We start from the raw sequence: 20,109 nt of genomic DNA on the forward strand, positions 1-20,109 counted from the left end.
ATTAGTCCCCTAGAACTTAGAACGAGTTAAACCTAACTAACCTAAGGACATCACAAACATCCATGCCCGAGGCAGGATTCGAACCTGCGACCGTAGCGGTCTTGCGGTTCCAGACTGCAGCGCCTTTAACCGCACGGCCATCTAGGCATGTCCGTAGGATTTGTAATTAGATAAAAATCGTACGATAATTTAAAATGTTGCAGGATTTCCGAAACTCTAAGGAAAATGGGTGTAACCTCTAGGGAAAGAAGGGTTACGTGCAATTTGTACATCAAACAAGAGGATAAAGTAGGAAGACCAATAACAAACAGATTAGGTTAGGAGAGATAAAAGACATACATCTAATCGCCCCTACGATTCAATCTGTACATCGAAGAAGCAATGACGGAATTAAAAATGGGGTTCAGAAATGGAATTAAAATTCATCTTGAAAGGTTATCAGTGACAGGAATAGCTGATGTCATTGCCGTTCTCAATGGAAGTCAGAGGTAACAGTAGGAGATGTTGAGTAGAATGAACAATCTAATGGGTAGACTCTACGAATTAAGACTAAATGAAAGAAAGATTAAATTAATGAGGTCTAGCAGAAATCAGATCAGTGATCAACTTAATGTCAGAATTATAGACGAGGATCAAGACGAACTGAAAAAATTCTGCTACCTTGAGGACAAAGTAGCCAGCTGAAGTGGCCGTGCGGTTCTAGGCGCTGCAGTCTGGAACCGCGAGACTGCTACAGTCGCAGGTTCGAATCCTGCCTCGGGCATGGATGTGTGTGATGTCCTTAGGTTAGTTAGGTTTAACTAGTTCTAAGTTCTAGGGGACTAATGACTACAGATGTTGAGTCCCATAGTGCTCAGAGCCATTTTAACCAAGGACAAACTAACTCATAATGGAAAAATGAAAGAGAACATAAAAAGTAGAGAAGAACATTCAAAGAGGATGTTCATGGCCAAACGAAGTCAACTAACATCAACTGTCAGTTTTGTAACAACGAAATCAAACAATCATTGATAAAATTATTTAATAGGATAGATAAAAGAATCGACTCACGAAGCAGCGGCAGAGAACACACATAGAAACTGTTGTGATTGGCAAGCTTTTGGAGCCAGTGGCTCCTTCTGCAGGTAAAAGGGTTGAAACAGAAGGAAGAAGGGTTAAGGAAAAGGACTGGACAGGTCTAGGAAAAGGGGGAAAAGGGGTAGATTTTGGGAAAGTCACCCAGAACCGCGGGTAAGAGGAGACTTACCGTACAAGATGAGAAGGAATGTTGGGGACCGCATCCAGGGAGCTTAAAGGTGGAAGATAGGTTAATATACAAGAGAGAGGTTACTGCTAAAACATTGACCCCGAGTTAACAAGAGTGTGTCCTCCTATAATAGCCCTGTAACTGGCAAAACATATTCTATCAAAGGGAGAGCCAGCTGTGAAAAGATACAAGTCATATTCCAGCTACTACGTAAACACTGTTTAGCCTTCTACATAGGCATGACTACCATCACATTATCAATTAGGATGAATGGGCATAGGCTGAGGGTATATACTGGTAACTCACAATATCCTGTTGCAGAGCACGCTCTACAACGTGACATTCGTGACACCAGCGCCTGTTTCACCACCTGGATTCCTCCCCCAGACACCAGTATCTCAGGACTCCGTAGGTGAGAACTAACTTTACAACGTGTCCTTGGTTCTCGCCATCCAGCTTTCTATCACTGTAACTACTCTTTGCTTCACTCCGTTTCAGTTTCCTGCATCTTTCATTGTCATTCCCATCTATTTTTCACCGCCCCATCCCACCTCTGTTATGTACAATGTGCTTACCTTCTCACTCTTAATAACTTGTGATCAATGTTTTAGCAGTAATCTCTGTCGTGCAAATCACCTCGTCTTAAGCTCTTAGGTTTTCAAATCTCGTCCGATGCAGTCCTCAACAACTAGTCTTCCCTTCTCATCTCGTACAGTAAGTTTCCCCTGACCCACAGTTCTGGGTGACTTTCCCAAAATCTACCCCTTAAGTTTTGAGCACATTATTCTGTGAAAGTGAAACATGGACAGTGGGAAAACCGGGACGGAAGAGAATCGAAGCGTTTGAGATGTGGTGCTAGAGAAGAATGCCGAAAATTAGATGGACTGATAAAAGAAAAAATGATGAGGTTCTCAGCAGATTCGGTGAAGAATGGAACATACCAAACGCTTTGGTAGGAAGATGGGACAGTATTTTGTCCTTGGTCATGCAACCTTATTGTTTCCTCTTGGTTCTTGTACGTATCACCCGTATTTCTTTGCAACTTACTCCCATTTTTCTCAATATTTCGAACATCTTGCAGAAGTTTACATTTCCGGATGCTTTTTCTAGGTCTATAGGGTCTATGAATGTGGCCATTTTATTTTCCAAGTTTTGTTTCTGTCATCAGTCACAATATCAGACGTACCGCCCTCTCATGCTATTAGCCTTCTGACAGTCAAAATGATCGTCATCTATCATATTTTCTATTATCTTTTCCATTCCTCTGTATATATTAGTCCTGTCGACAAATCCCATACATGAGGTGTTATGCTAGTTGTGCGATAGGCCTGCAAGTTTCTGCTCTTATCTTCATGGTGGTGTCTAATGGTATACCACCGTCCTCGTATATTCTAGACGCCAACTTCAATAATTCTTGGTTGACACTTTCGCCAATGATTTTCTGATCAATTGCTGTGTTTTTTTCTGTTTCCCAAGGTTCTTTTCCGTTAGCTCCTTATGTCTATCTTTGTTTGTCCTATTTCTACGATGCCCTTTTCATAGGTGTCCATTTCTGTTCAAATGAACTGCCTGTGTGGTATTCATCAACGTAATATCTACAGACCAAGAGAAATCAAATGAATTTCGTGATTGCTTTGCACTTTAGTGTCCCACTCCTTTCCGCATTTTGTTCTTCCAGACCATTCTCTTAAACTTCAATCCACTCTTCATCGCAATTCAGTTGACATCTGAGCTTATATCTGGCCCTAGGTGTGCCACACAATACAAGAGCAGGATTTAGAAAACGATAGATTTCGACTTCTAGACATAGATAATAGGACAATTCTTCCCATAAATACAGAAGTATGAGTATTAACAAGAGCCTTACCCGGACGTAACCTCAGATGGAAATTTCCTGTGCCTCGATCATTTTCGAAGCATACCTCCCGTGGGGAAGCGAGATCTTTCTATAGCTACCGACGGTTTCGAGTTAAAACAAAGAGCGACAGAGGGAGAGAGAAAGGGACTCCCCTCTCTTCCACTCCGCTCCAAGGCCAAACGTCGTGTGCAATCATGACTGTTTGTACTCAAGCAATAATGTTATGTAATTGCAGTACGTAAAATTTTGATATTTTTATCATTATGTAATTTGTTAAAAGAAAGGCGAACAAACATGTAAAAGTAATGCATCCACAGTTTGAAACAGTTACACTGTTTTACATCTGAGTCAACTTAAAGATGCAGATCTACAATTTTGTAGTATGTGTATTCTGATATAAAGCATAACATGTGGAATTTATGAAACCCCATACATTAATTTCTGTCATCAGTGACAATACCTGCTACACTTGCAAAATTATACATCAGCAGTTGATTTTATGACTGGGATGTGTATCAACAGTTGTACATGTCCCATCAAGAGAAACGTGTGTTCTTATGTGTCTCCATTGTTGTTGTTGTTGTTGTTAGCAGAAGTAGTATATTTATCACTACCGCGTGCTGCCCGTGTGCTTCGCATGTCGTAATGTTGACTCATTGAGATGTCAGGTTATATGTAAGAGTGTGCACGAATGTCTTAATTTTATCAGGTGGAATAAACGCATAAAGAAGTAAATAAGTGTACACAATGTGCCAAATACCGCTACTTTTTATAACGCACATTGCACTATTTCTAAGGACACGGGCTCTGTCGTTTCTTGCGACTCTTAGTGTCTGTTCTGCTGGGTTTGGCATCGTGTAGTGGATCCCCGTACACTCTGCAGCGTATGGTATTAAAGGTCTAAAAATTTCGTAAAAGTTACAGTACCTTCCTGCATTGTCACCTTTATCGCAACGACAATGAACGGGAGTGTTAAAACGTCACGTGTCAGAGATCTGTGCTGAAGTTTAGTGAGCGAGCAGTCTAGATCGCATCACATCGCATAGTGATTTTTTAATCCGGACCTGTGCGCTACCTTCATGCTGAGTGCCCTGGGGACGCTCCCAAGACAGCAGCCGTGTTCACAGACCGCGTGGACACGCTCCTGGCTGGACTGCCGAACATTCAGCCGTCCTGCCGCATCCCGACATGCCCGCTAAGCCATCCCGTCTCAGCCTCACAGCAGATGTCTGGCTCCAGCGTGTGGACAGCGGCGGTCTGGCGGCTCTACGGGACCTGTTGAGTGACGTCAGCTGAACACGACACAACTGGAGAGACTCGTGGACTCTCCTTGTCGGCGAACTCAGGCCCTTGTTGAGGCTAGAGGCGGTGTGCTCTACTCCTGTGTCAGCATGATCTCTCTTTATCTGACATCGAATGAAATCTGTCCTCAACCTTCATGTTAATTACTTGTAACCTTCCACATAAACATAACTAACTCGACCTTGTTTTGTAAGGAGAAAAACGTACACTTGCGAGATCTCAACCCTAGATACCAAACACCCGCCCCCTCTTAAAATAAATGGCCGTACTTAAGATAATACTCATTTCAGACGTCTGGAATGCAGAGTTTTTAAAGTTCTGTAGGTGCAGGTTGCCTGCCACTGGCTCCGCCCCACTGCAGCTGCCTGATGCACGAGTGCAGAGTCCTGTGCAGCGGGGTGACGTCCAGAGCCCTCAGACCCGCTTCATGTCGCAAGTGTGGGAAGACGTGTGTGGAGCCGGTCACGTCTGCCCCATGTGTTTCGAAACTTTGTTCTTCAAGTAGAACACATGTTATTTAACATGAAAAAAGGGTAAGCAATATGAACAGATAGTATTTCAATGCCATGCGCATATATGGTCAACACTGTTTAGCAATATTTTAGGACATATTCTGCAACAGTTTTTTATAAAACACACGCACACGCACACACACACAGACACACACACACACACACACACACACACACACACACACACACACAGATCTCTGTTACGGACAGAGGCCAGGTAAAATCTGACAATATTACCTCTTCAAAGCAAGCTTCCTAAACAGTCAGTTCGTGATTTTACGTCTCCGTCGCATTGTGCCAATGAAGTTGTTTGACGAAAATGATCGTGGTGAAAGGGTATCGTCATCATTGTCACCACCATCCACTCATAAAGAATAGTCTAACGTCAATCAACTATTCTTCTCTCCATTTAACGGGTCTTCTGTATGACTGCCGCAACTAAATCGCAAGGTACAAATAGTAGCACAAAGAAAAGCTCATAGAGTTTCCTTTGCCTCGTGTAAGAGTTAGTCGAATAGCCACTTATAACGACGCTTACCGGTCACAACTGTCGCCAGCTTTGACGTTTAAACGTGGCAATCTGACCGTCACTGCATACTGCTCCTGGACGTGCCACACTGTCGCTTGTCGGTTGACCGGCACTATAAACGCGAACCTCTTACTCACCGTACCGTACAGTAGTTCGAGCTCCGGCAATGGGCGAACGCAGCGGAGCGTGCCAGAAACATGTGGAACACGGGCGTTAAAAAGCTGTGTGTTCAGAAGGTCTTAACTGCGTACACTCATAATCACGGTCCAAATCTCCGGGCGACATAGACAGCTGGGGCTCACACCTTGCAAGTTTGCGTCTCATATATGAGACAAGGTTGGTGATCTTCTCTTGTTAGATGCAATCGGGTGTGATTAGATAACTGTTTCTTTTCTCCAGTATGATTATTATTTACTTCTCATGTTTTTATTTCTATGCACTGTTATTAGGACTGAATTTTCAAATGTGGTGCAACTCCATCATCATGTGTTCATAAGCCTCGACGAGAGTTTTTACAGAATACCTAAATGAGCACATTACACTTTATTTAACAATAACGAACTTCCAAATAATATACTCACCAGTTTTATTCCTCCACTCAAAGTCAAAAAGACGCCGCCTCTCACATCTCACCCTGCTTAACGTGGCTCTTGTGATGCGTCGAACAGCATGCGCTGACTGGGACAGGATATGATGCCTCAGATCACCCGTTTGCAGCGTTGTCACGTTCCATTCCATGTTGTTCAACCTTTCAAAATAAAATGGAGTCAGCTTATGTGACAGATGATACTCTGAAACTTGACTGTATTTTGTAGAATAGAATAGTGAAAACTAAACTCAACTTGCCTTTCTCCAGCTTTTACGTTTCCCATTGATAGAGGTCGCCAGCCCCTTAGAGACAAATCGAGGTGTCAGACAGGAATTCTGGCGTAAATTACGGCTGGTATGAGAGTCTGCTAACATATTCTGGCGAACTGATCATTTCTGATGAAATACAAGAATTCACATACAAACATGCAGCCAGAACTATGATTGGACAAGCACGGCAGACAGCCTTCAAAGGCACGGAGTGGGCGCTCCCCCACAACATGGCTCACCGTCTGCTCCTGGGCGCCATAATCACGAGCAGCACTTCCACTATAATACCACGTTTTCAAGACGTTGCCATGTCTCTCCTGTGCCATTTGGATGAGGTTGAATCTTGATCTTTCTTGACAAGAAAGACCATACTACGCTACCTTACTCAGTTGGACTGAATTCTTATAGCACTCTGTCTTAGGAATTAGCACCTTGGCATCCTCGATTGTGAGATTAGCAGGGACAAAATTTGACAGAACATGCAACCCCTAAGTGGGAGCTGTTGTAGCAATGTCATTAATAGTCAACATGGCTCCTTACGTCTTAACTGTATGAGTGCCACTCTCCCAAGCTTTAGCACAATATGCGACAGCTCAATAACCAAGAGAAATTGCAGCGTTGTTTTGTTTGTCTACATTTTCTCCATAGTTTTTTGCAGGAATGTAGTGCAGTTGGTTTAGAATAGAACCAAACGACTTTCACAGGTCCGCGCAGTGCTGCATAAATGACAGTGACAGAAGAGGGAGACACCAAGGTAATTAAGGAAGTAGCTGCAGGAAATTTTGGTCCTATACAGGGCCACATATGACTGCCTGTGTGCCTCTGTATCAAGAAGGTAGAACTCTGTGGGCTCAGTTCCGCTTGTGTTTTGCTCGAGTCTCTATTTGTAAAAGTACTCCCTCAGTTTGGTGTCAACTCGGAGGCTCGTCGACACAGTCAGTAAGTAGCCAGTTTCACACGATGAATTTGGTCACTAGGGGACCACTACGAACAACAGTAAACAAGTACCTGGGACCTTGGAGTGCGAAGAAATTGCCTAAGGGGACACGTGAAACGGAACCTGGATCAGTGGAGTGGGCTTGTGTTCACCGGCGAGTACAGGTTTCGAACGTCGACTGGGGATCGTCGTACAAGGCTGTGTAGGCGACCAGGCAGCGGTGCAGCTCTCTATCCATGGGTTCTGCTGTGGGGTGGGACGGTCGTATTTTTGGCTGCTATTTTGGTAATATCAACAGTAGCAGAAAACAGTATAACGGGAGTAGGATTCTTTAGGAAGGTAGAGCAGAGAGTGTGTTACAGTGAACAGTTCAGTGATACAGTTACGCTTATCACAATCGACAGCAAACCAACACCGACAACGATAGTTCAGATACTACATGCCGACGTCGGAAGCTTAAGATGACAGAAAAAGTATATGAAGGTACTGAAAGGGTAATACAGTACGTAAAGGGAGATGAAACTCCAATACTCATGGGAGACTGGAATGCAGTTGTAGGGGAAAACGTGGAAGAAATGGTTACTGGAGAATGTGGGGTTGGGATAGGGAATGAGAGAGAAGAAAGACTAACTCAGTTCTGTAATAAATTTCGGCTAGTAATAGCGAATACTCTTAATCACAAGAGGAGGATGTATAATTAGAAAAAAAATGGTAATGTCGTGTGGCTAGGGCCTCCCGTCGGGTAGACCGTTCGCCTGGTGCAGGTCTTTCGATTTGACGCCACTTCGGCGACCTGCGCGTCGATATAATTAGAAAAGGCTGGGTGATATGGGGAACTACAGTTAGATTACATCATGGCCCGACAGAGATTCCGAGATGATATAGTGGATTGTAAGGCATACGCAGGAGCAGATATAGACTCATATCACAATGTAGTAATGATAAACAGTACGTTGAAGTTTAAGAGATACGTCAGAAAGAATCGATACGCAAATGTGTCAGATACAGAAGTACTAAGGAATGACGAGATACTCTTGAAGATCTGCAAGGCTATGGATACAGCAACAAGGAATATCCACTTGAAGAGGAATGGATATCTCTGAAAAGGACAATAATAAAAGTTGGAAAGAAAAACATAGGTACAAAGAAAGTAACTGCAAAGAAACCATGAGAATTAAAATAAATAACTGAAGTTTTTCTTTTATTACCCATGATGAAAGAAGGAAGTTCAAAGATGTTCAGGGAAATTCAGGAATACAGAAATGCCAATCACTGAGGGATGAAATAGACAGGATGTGTAGGAAAGCTAAGACGAAATGGCTGCCTGAAAAATGTGAAGAAATCGAAAAAGAAATGATTGTTGGAAGGACTGAGTCAGCGCATAAGAAAGTCAAAGCAACCTTGAGTGAAATTGTTAGCAAAGGGTGGTAATATTAAGAGTGCAGTGGGAATTTCACCGTCAAAAAAGGAGGAGGAAGTGGATATATGGAATGAGTACATTGATGGCCTCCGTGAGGAAGGAAGATTTGTCTGATGTGATAGAAGAAGAAAGAAGAGTCGATTTAGAAGAGAGAGGAGATCCAGTAATAAAATCAGAATTTAAAAGAGCTTTGGAGGACTTAAGATCAAATAAGGCAGAAGCGGTAGATAACCTGCCATCAGGATGTCTAAAATCATTGGGGGGAACTTGCGACAAAGCGACTATTCATGTTGGTGTATAAAATGTATGAGTCCGCCGACATACCATCTAGCTTTCGGAAAAATATCATCCACACAATCCCTAAGACTGCAAGAGCTGACAAGTGCGACAATTATCGAACAGTGTGCTTAACAGTTCACGCATCCAAATTGCTGACAAGAATAATATATTGGAGAATGGAAAAGAAAATTGAGGATGAGTTAGATGACTATCAATTTGGCCTTAGGAAAGGTAAATGCAACAGAGAGGCAATTGCGACGTTGCTGTCCGTGATAGAAGCAAGACTAAAGAATAATAAAGTTACGTTTATAGGATTTGTCGACCTGAAAAAGATGTTGAGCAATGTAAAATGGCGCAAAGTGTTAGAAATTCTGAGACAAACAGGGGTAAGCTGTAGAGAGAGACAGGTAATACACAATATGTACAAAAGCCAAGAGGGAATAATAAGAGTGGATCACCAAGAATGGAATGCTCGGATTAAAAGATGTAGGCAGGGATGTAGTGTCTCGCCCGTATTTTCAGTATGTACATCGATGAAGCAATGATGGAAATACAAGAAAGGTTCAGGAGTGGGATTAAAATTCAAGTTGAAAGGGCATGAATGATACGATTCGCTGATGACATTGTTATCCTGAAAGTGAAAGTGAAGAAGAATTACATGATGGGCTGAATGGAATGGACAGTCTAATGAGTACAAAATATGGGTTGAGAATAAATCGAAGAAAGACGAAAGGAATTGGAAGTAGCAGAAATGAGAACAGAGATAAACATAACATCGGGATTAATTGTCACGAAGTATATCAAATTAAGGAATTCTAGTACCTAGGCAGCAAAATAACCAATGACAGATGGAGCAAGGAGGACATCGAAAGCAGATTAGCACCGGCGAAAAAGGCATTCCTGACCAAGAGAAATCTATTAGTATCAAAGATAGGCCTTAATTTTAGGAAGAATTTTCTGAGAATGTACGTTTGGAGCAGAACTTTGAATGGTAGTGAAACATGGACTGTGGGAAAACCGGAAAAGGAGACAATCAAAGCATTTGAGATGATGTACTACAGACGAATGCTGAAAATTGGGTCAACTTACAAAGTAAGGAATGAGGAGGTTCTGTGCAGAATGGAAGAGGAAAGGAATATGTGGAAGGGACACGATGATAGGACATCTGCTAAGACATCACGGAATGACTTCCAAGGTACGAAATTGGAGAATACATCCAGCAAATAATTGAGGACGTAGGTCGCAAGTGCTGCTCTGAGGTGAACAGGTTGGCATAGGAGAGGAATTTGTAGTGGACCACATCAAACGAATGAGAAGACAGACGACTCAAAAAAAAAAAAAAAAAAAAAAAAAATGGAAAGGTCTCTAACGTTTCGTCTCCAAATGCTGGAGACATCTTCAGAGGCTATAAAGGCTCAGGCAGCAGTTTGAAACTTCTATAAACTCTTCAAGCTGAACTGTTTGTTCGGATCCCTGCCACAGTCGGGCTGTGACGTCATCAGACGGCTGCTTAAGAGCGCAGAGTCACGAGTGCGTGTGTTGTCGAGCTTCTGCTGGGGAACACTTGGCGCTGGTTTCTGTATTCACCACTGAGGCCAGCAACTAGTCTAATTTCACTCATTCTTCTTTCCGTTAAAGTTGCTTTCGTGCTTTGGAATTTGAATGCCCTCTCTGTAAATTCAAGCACGTAATATTGGTTCTGTATTGCAGGGACGAATTTTTAGTTTCCCTGGTCCGAGTGGATGTTCTGCGACTGCCGATTTATTGCTATTTCGCAGATGACAACTGCTCTTCTGTTCCTTAAGCAAGAAATGAGTACTTCTGTTTGTACTACACATGTGTGCTTCACTGTGTGTGCAAGACAATTTATATATTCCTCCTGCGGCAAGTGCTGGCCGTACATTCTTTACAGTGTTCGAAACATTCACGCTCCTTCGTAATTGGTATAAACACTGCATCAATACTATGTACTCCTCGTACTATGATCATGTGAACCATGACTGCTTTTACGAATGGGAGTAAATCTTTGTTTCTTCTTCATGAGAAGCTCCATACCTTTATAGACTTACTGCCCTATTTATCTCTTTCTCAGATTAATAATTTATTCTGAAAGTAGTGTTTAAATGGTCGGAGCGTTCCTCCAACTACTCTGGTGACACATTATTTAAGCCAAGCCGACCTATGTTCTTATTACTGCTCTTTTCAGTTTGTGACAATGACTGGAATTTTTGTGAATGTATGCACATGTGTGAGTGAGGTTTTTGCAGACCTTCTGTGCCTAACATCTGTGGATTTTCTAAGTAGCTGTACATTTTAAAATATTTCAACTTCTTTCTCTTTCTCTATACTGGATTTTATATTATAACTAATATCATTCGGAAAGTTTAGAAATTCTGAATTCTTTTTGTCCATGAGGCTATATAACGAAGTATGAGTGTCATCAATATAACAAAACCAACGATAGGGATTTTTCTTGCTGGGCTGATGAGCTGTTCCTTCCAGTTTTACATATAGAACTCCGCTGTAACTGTGCTGAGTGTGTTCCCTGTAATGAATACAGTTTCAGAAAACTGGATGATTTATTCCAGAGCCTCACAAACTGAGCGAAGTTAATAACGCTTTGGTCCGCCTCTGGTCCTTCTGCAAGCAGTTATTTGGCTTCGCATTTATTGGCAGAGCTGTTGAATATCCTCCTGAGGGACATTGTTCGAAATCATGTCCAGCTGGCAGGTTAAGTCATGAAATCCCAGAGATGGTTGGAGGGCCCTACCCAGTATGCCCCAAACGTTGTCAGTTGGGGAGAGGTTTGGCGCCCTTCCTAGTCAAGGTATGTTTGGCGAGCAATAGAAACTCGCGCTCTGAGTGTGGGCGGGCATTACCTTGCTGATATGTAAGGCCAGTATGGCTTGCCATGACGGGCAACAAAACAGGATGTGGAATATCATCGACATATTGCTCTGCTCTGCGGGTGACTACTGAAGTGGTCCAGCTATGAAAGTGAACGGCACCCCAGACCATCACTGCCGGTTGTTGGGACTTATGGTGGGCGACGGTCAGGTTGATACCCCCCAGTCTCCAAGGCACCTCCAGACACATCTTTGCCGGACATTGGGGCTCAATTAGAAGTGAGGCTCATCATTGTTACAGTCAATGAGATTCCTGGCCGGAGTCGCGTCTAGAGATGCCCCAGATGGTCGTGGGACACCAATCTTACTGTCGTCCGCTATATGGTCTGACCACCTGGATTGATGCTCAGGGTTGTCATTTGTTTTCACAGCAGGACCTCTTTGGTTGTCATCTGTGGCACCCTTACAGCACATCTGTTCGCCTATGGCGTTCTGCTGCCCTTCTAGGTTATCCATCATTGGCTAACTTTTTTCCAAGATAACGCCCACTCACACATAGAGAGAGTTTCTACTATTTGTCTTTGGACTTGCCAAACCCTACCTTGGCCAATAAGTTTGCCAGACCTCTTCCCAATTGAGAATAATTGGAGCAAATAGGCAGGGACCTCCAACCAGGTCGAGATTCTGAGGATCTAACGCACCATATGGACAAAATATGGCATGATGTTCCTCAGGGAGACATCCAACAACTCTGTCAATCAATGCGAAGCTGAGAAATTGCTTACATCAGGATGCATTGCTTACATAAGGACGCATTATTGACTTGCTTAATCTGTGAAGCTTCTCTCTCGAATAAGTCATCCACTTGTTTCTGGACCTTTCAGATAGTTCCTTTTTTTGCCTATGAGTGTAATTTCTATATGTGACATCGTGCTCCCTCTACTATTTTTACCCTCCTCGCTGCCCTTCAATACTAAACTGGTGATCCCTTGATGCCTCAGAATATGTCCTGCCAACCGATTCCTTCTTCTAGTAAGCAGTGATAGAATGTCTAAATAGGCTAATATGTGATGGGCTCAGCATGAAGGATTCTATTTTTTGCATAAATGAACTAAACCTTTTATATGTCTTTTTTTGCTACAGAGAACTGTAGAAGACTTGCTAAGTGCTTGGCAGCCATGCTTGTCGAACAGTCCATAGCGCTAACAACTGGTCTTAATGGAATGATGGGTGAATTTTTGGCACACCACACAATCTTGGTGGGACCAGATCTGATTTAAAAAGACATTTATTGTCTGTGGGAGAATTCGAGGAGGCTTTCACTAGCTGATGCATTTCTCAAAGCATTGCTGTTGGAGGATTGCTTTTGAACTCCCTGTACCTTCCTGGTTGTTATACAACGCCAGTTATACTGCAGTAGGTTCGTTATTTCATTAGCATTGTAGCATTGCCCTTATCTGCTGGAAGCTCTAGAATACATAAAAATTGAAATCTCGGACAGGTTTCTTTTCACGTTTCGTTAAGGTACTGATGTCTCAGTGCTTATTGCCTCTGGTAGTGCCTCTGGTAGTGCCTCCAGATTTAGGGACGAAGTCTTTGGCACAGAAATACGCTATGGAACGTGGCCTAGTACCCATTAATCAAAATTGACCAGTAGGTTGTATTTTAATTATTTATCAGTACGAGCACATGTGTTAGTGTTTGTAGGAATCACGAAAGAAATGAGGAGTGTAGAAAGGGGAGAAATCTTTAGAGAAGGGGTGGCCAAGACATCAGCTCATGGGCCATGCCCAGGCACAAGTGCATTTGGCTCATTATATACATCTCCCCAATTAACATTTCTTAAATTTTCTCTGAAGTGTTCAATAAACACTGGGTTGAGCAACCGTACAGTTTTATTTCATGGTTTCTGAACTGTACACCTTGCTGTGTTTTCTAATTTAATCAATTGTACATCATGGGCTGATAATCCATTTATCAATGGGAAAGCGTATGTTAGTTTTGCACCCTCTTGCTGTACAAATACATAATCTATTAGAGCGCTACTGTCTTGAGCTATATGTGTAGGGAAATTGATAGCTGATTCTATATGTAATTAATAACACTTATACTTTTCCCATCTGAACTGGTTAGAAAGTTTACATAGAAATCATCACAGATTAACAACTTCCTGTTTTTGGCTGATAGACAGCGTAAACTTTTTTATGAGTAGCTCCCAATCTCCTAATGGGGACCTGTACACTGTTGCTAGCATCAACAATACATTATCTAGCTGTAGTTTATATGCACAAACTTCAAAGTGCTGATCCATGCAGAATTTGCTTACTTCTCCAGTTTTGTATTTATATCCTTGTTTTTGTAAATGGCAACCACTCCTTTACCTATGCTATATCTGGAAGTGTAAGAGGCTAAATTATACTAATTTATACTGACACTATCCATCACCACAGTTACATGGTGTTCAGACAAAGTATATCAATCTCATTGTTATTTGTGAGGTCATCTACACATACTAACAGATCATCTACTTTATTTTTTATTCCCCTGATATTCTGATGAAGTAAGTTGATACTACCCTTAGCTCATCCCTATTTACTGTACATGGAGCATCTTTTATTCTATTTTTTTTTTTTACTGTTGCCTGTTTGGACTTTGACCTTAACACAAAAAACCTATCTACCTGGTCCCATTAACCACAGGGGCCACCTTCGTGTGACTGAGGCTAATAGAGAAGCTGACTTATCTTTCCCCTTCCTATTTAGGTGCAGGCCATGTGTCCTCACCTACCAGTAATGTCAACAGGAACATCGCATATGTGTGGTTTTGGGGGTATCTGGAACATTCCGTTCCTCCACTACTTCAGATAGCAAGCCAAAGTGTTATCACACCTTACAGCAGTGTTTACGCAGGACCGAACATGGCGCTGAAAGACCTCCACAGACACCACATTTGTGTGGCCAGTTCATGTTCCTATTTCATCCAAGTCTCTCGCAATAGTACACCTTGGATTCATACCACAGGCTGTTTCCTGCTGCTCCAACTGTAATTACCTCATCTCCCTAGCATTTGTTTTCACAAAACTTGTGAGCTGGTACGCTGCACCTAATTCCTCCTGACGCTCCTGGCCTTGACTGTTAACTAGAAGCTATATTCTTCTTTTACTATTCTGATTTGATCCCTACATGTCTTTTTTTCTTGAAGCTAATATTCTGCTTCAAAATACATTCAACTACATCTGGATGAGGCCCTTCCTGACTAATTCAGATAGCAAGCCAAACTGATCTACTAACTGAATTTCAAAGTTTTTTCAACAGTTTCTCTTTTTGCTCCTACCTTTCCCGTCCCTGTTTCTTCCCTTAGCCTACATAATTCCAAGTCCTCATTTTCTAATTCAGCCTTAAGGCACAAATTTTTGCCTCATCTTCAGCAACTTTTCTGTCCTTTCTACATAACATACGTTGCCATGAAGGAGCGTCTTTATCTACCCAGTTTCCTCGCCGCTACATTCGCCCCAATAAACCATAACCTACACAGTCTTCACACCCCCGCCTTAAGATTTCTACAGCAAACATCACATTTGCTAGACATGTTTTGACAGAAAAATTTACACAAAGGAAGAGGATAACTTGGCACAAGAGCACTGATGTTACGTAACCTGTATTAATACGCAATGAAGCGCTAATGCAAGCAAACTTTTAAAAATCTCAAAAACTTTATAAAACTACCCTTGTAATTCTTTCTAGGCCACAACGTATTCTTGAAACTCCGTATTTCCTTTAACACCAGTGATCTTAGGGAACTTCACTGTCTTTGTCAGAATGTGTCCGTTCCAGAAACGCGATTTTCTTTTTAAATCCATCCACATCAAATGAGGAAAAAGTTACCTTGCAGTGCATTACTGTGGGCAGTGTGCAGTCAAGTCCAGTTAAAATGTGAAATCTGCACTAGATTGCACATGTTTTTCGTTCCTGCATTCCTTCATTAAACGCTAGCAAGTTTTAAGTCGTTCCAGGTATGTCTCTCGACATAACCAACGTACTTTGCAGTACGATATGAAGTCTCCATAGGAATTGTTCAGTTTCACTGAAAACCGTTGCAGCTGAAAACGGAAGATGCGTGTGACTTCAGCAATTATACTATGCTTTCTTCCAATTTCGCCATGTGCCAAAGGCCTGCAAATTTAAGACAAAGTGCTTTTTGATGTACAAAACAAGGAATCTCGTCTGTCGACATTCGTGATTTAATCCTGTTTCATTGTCAATCAAGTCTTTAAACTCTTTCTGCATATTCCAGAATCAAGAACAGTTCTCTACATGAGTAACCTAGAAGCAGATATCCTCCGATTTGTGAGGCAACTTAAATCACTTGATAACAGCTAGTCTTCCGGTCCGTACTGTATACCAATTACGTTTCCTTCAGAGTATGCTGATGCAACAGCTCCATACATAACAACCTCATACAACCGTCCGCTGGACGAAAGATCCGTATGAAAAGATTGGAAAGCTGCACAGGTGACACCAATATTCAAGAACGGTGGAAGGAGTAATCCAGTAAATTACAGGTCCATATTATTAACGTCGATATCCAGTAGGATTGTGGAACATATATTGCGTGTGAGGACTATGAATTACCTCGAAGAAAACGGTCTATTGACAAACAGCAAAGACGGATTCACAAAACATCATTCTTGTGAAGCGCGAAGTGTTGAGTGCTATCGACAAGGATTTCGAAAAGGCCTTTGACACTGTACCACACAAGCGGCTTGTACTGAAATTGGTAATTATGGAATATCATCTAAGTTAGCTAACTGGGTTCGTGGTATCCTGTCAGAGAGGTCACAGTTCCTTATAACTGACAGTCATCGAGTGAAACAGAAGTGATTTCTGGCGTTCCCCAACATAGTGTTATAGGCCCACTGCTGTTCCTTATCTATATAAATGATTTAGTAACAATCTGAGGAACAATCTGAGATCAAAAAATGCAAAACGATTTGGAAAATATATCTGTATATTTTGGAAAGTGGCAGTTGATCCTAGATAATGAAGTCCTCCATATGAGTGCTAAAAGGAATCTGTTAAACTTCGGTTACACGATAAATCACTAAATCTAAAGCCCGCAGATTCAACTAAAACCCTAGGAATTATAATTACAAGCCACTTAGATTGGGGGTTGGGGTTGGGTTGGGTTGTTTGGGGGAAAGAGATCAAACAGCGAGGTCATCAGTATCATTGGATTAGGGAAGGATGGGGCAGGAAGTCGGCCGTGCCCTTTCAAAGGAACCATCCCAGCATTTGCCTGGAGCGATTTAGGGAAATCACGGAAAACCTAAATCAGAATGGGCAGACGCGGCTTCAATTGGGATGAACACATAATGTTGAGGGGGAGGCAACCCAAAGACTGCGATTCATTAGCAGAATATTTAGAAAATGTAAGATCTACTAACGAGACTACCTACGCTATGCTTGTATGCCCTCTTTTGGAGTACCGCTGCACAGTGTGGGATCTTCACCAGATAGGGTTAACGGAGTACATTGAGAAAGTTCAAAGAAGAGCTGCACGTTCTGTATTACCCCGAAATAGGGGAAACAGTGTTACTGACCTGTTACAGAATTTGGGGTGGACATCAAAAAGGCGTTTTTCATTGCGGCAGAATCATCTCACGAAATTTCAGTCACCAACTTTCTCCTTCGAATGCGAAAATATTTTGCTAACGCAGACATACTTAGGGAGAAACGATCGTCGTGATAAAATAAAGGAAACGGGAGCTATCGGGGAAAGGTATAGACATTTGTTTTTTCCTCGCACTGTTCGATATTGGAATAATCGAGAATCGTTGTGAAGGTCATTCGATGAACCCTCCGCCAGGCACTTAAGTGTGATCTGCAGCGCATCCGTGTACATGTACATCTTATGTCGTTTCACAGTGGATATGCACTACCTGTAACGTATATGAATTGGGAAACCTCTTCGCTCTCTTCTGTCACTGCCACTCATTTTAAAGAATCGCGACAGTAGATCGCTCGACTGCCTCCTTCATGCAAACAGCCACTGGCCCAGTGAACCTCCACCGTACCGAGATCACACAGCGAAGGGTAAACAGCGCTGACGGCGCGAGTCTGCCGAACTCGAGGGACTTGTGCCGGCCGGAAGACGCCCCTACCCAGCTGCGGCGAAGTTATTCAGTCAACTCCTGAGGCGTCACCAGTGGCCACAGGTTGGATGTAAGATGTAATACTTCACGTATGTTCGTTTTATATTTTCCAGGAAAAAGATGTCCATTTTTACAAGTGACAAACAGCAAGCGTGTAAAACACAATGCATCAGAATAACACATATTAAAAGCATAATATTACCAAGTATCAAGAGCCATCAACTAGAGATAATTACAGAGAACACTGCAATATTTTGAGAAATGTCATTAGACCAGCTGATAGTATCAGCTGTGTGAGTAGTATGTACATATCTGAGAATAACATCAAAATAAGCTGGTATATAACGAGGACAATGCCAGGCGAGCAGCGGAAATCTTCGGTTATCTGTTTACTGAATGTCGTAGTGTGAAGACGTTACTAACGTTAACAGGATTTGCAAACGTTTAAATACACTCCTGGAAATTGAAATAAGAACACCGTGAATTCATTGTCCCAGGAAGGGGAAACTTTATTGACACATTCCTGGGGTCAGATACATCACATGATCACACTGACAGAACCACAGGCACATAGACACAGGCAACAGAGCATGCACAATGTCGGCACTAGTACAGTGTATATCCACCTTTCGCAGCAATGCAGGCTGCTATTCTCCCATGGAGACGATCGTAGAGATGCTGGATGTAGTCCTGTGGAACGGCTTGCCATGCCATTTCCACCTGGCGCCTCAGTTGGACCAGCGTTCGTGCTGGACGTGCAGACCGCGTGAGACGACGCTTCATCCAGTCCCAAACATGCTCAATGGGGGACAGATCCGGAGATCTTGCTGGTCAGGGTAGTTGACTTACACCTTCTAGAGCACGTTGGGTGGCACGGGATACATGCGGACGTGCATTGTCCTGTTGGAACAGCAAGTTCCCTTGCCGGTCTAGGAATGGTAGAACGATGGGTTCGATGACGGTTTGGATGTACCGTGCACTATTCAGTGTCCCCTCGACGATCACCAGTGGTGTACGGCCAGTGTAGGAGATCGCTCCCCACACCATGATGCCGGGTGTTGGCCCTGTGTGCCTCGGTCGTATGCAGTCCTGATTGTGGCGCTCACCTGCACGGCGCCAAACACGCATACGACCATCATTGGCACCAAGGCAGAAGCGACTCTCATCGCTGAAGACGACACGTCTCCATTCGTCCCTCCATTCACGCCTGTCGCGACACCACTGCAGGCGGGCTGCACGATGTTGGGGCGTGAGCGGAAGACGGCCTAACGGTGTGCGGGACCGTAGCCCAGCTTCATGGAGACGGTTGCGAATGGTCCTCGCCGATACCCCAGGAGCAACAGTGTCCCTAATTTGCTGGGAAGTGGCGGTGCGGTCCCCTACGGCACTGCGTAGGATCCTACGGTCTTGGCGTGCATCCGTGCGTCGCTGCGGTCCGGTCCCAGGTCGACGGGCACGTGCACCTTCCGCCGACCACTGGCGACAACATCGATGTACTGTGGAGACCTCACGCCCCACGTGTTGAGCAATTCGGCGGTACGTCCACCCGGCCTCCCGCATGCCCACTATACGCCCTCGCTCAAAGTCCGTCAACTGCACATACGGTTCACGTCCACGTTGTCGCGGCATGCTACCAGTGTTAAAGACTGCGACGGAGCTCCGTATGCCACGGCAAACTGGCTGACACTGACGGCGGCGGTGCACAAATGCTGCGCAGCTAGCGCCATTCGACGGCCAACACCGCGGTTCCTGGTGTGTCCGCTGTGCCGTGCGTGTGATCATTGCTTGTACAGCCCTCTCGCAGTGTCCGGAGCAAGTATGGTGGGTCTGACACACCGGTGTCAATGTGTTCTTTTTTCCATTTCCAGGAGTGTAATAAAGTCTTGTACATCGAAAAAAGTTCAAACTCCTGCGCCTCACTCACTCAAATTGCTTGTAACACCATTTTTAATGTGGGCAATTAAAGGTAAAGCTGAAGGATGCAAACTGTAAGGAAATGGAAGCAGTAATTACACAATAAATAAGGGTGCATGTGCTTGAGATCATATATTATTTTGGACAGTATATTTTTCTATATCATGCACTACCGCTTTTGCGTCAGTCACCTAGCTCGTGAAATTTATTTTTTCCTGTGCGAAAGTAAATATTCAGTCATAAGGCTCTAAAAATAA

General features: G+C 43.2%; 1 protein-coding gene across 5 annotated transcripts in view; it reads right to left on the reverse strand.

Annotated features, from left to right (window-relative positions):
• LOC126215242 (uncharacterized) overlaps positions 1-20,109 on the reverse strand; it is an 80,399-nt gene that overhangs the window by 46,074 nt on the left and 14,216 nt on the right. For 4 of the 5 annotated variants that reach the window (XM_049941908.1, XM_049941907.1, XM_049941906.1 and 1 more), the window contains one exon: positions 6,029-6,195. In XM_049941908.1, coding sequence (XP_049797865.1) covers positions 6,029-6,195 — 167 coding nt within the window. Of the gene's footprint in view, positions 1-6,028; positions 6,456-20,109 lie in introns of those variants that run through there. The other variant, XM_049941905.1, reaches the window with a different exon arrangement.

The sequence above is a fragment of the Schistocerca nitens genome, chromosome 12 (genome assembly GCF_023898315.1).
Source record: "Schistocerca nitens isolate TAMUIC-IGC-003100 chromosome 12, iqSchNite1.1, whole genome shotgun sequence".
NCBI lineage: Eukaryota > Metazoa > Arthropoda > Insecta > Orthoptera > Acrididae > Schistocerca > Schistocerca nitens.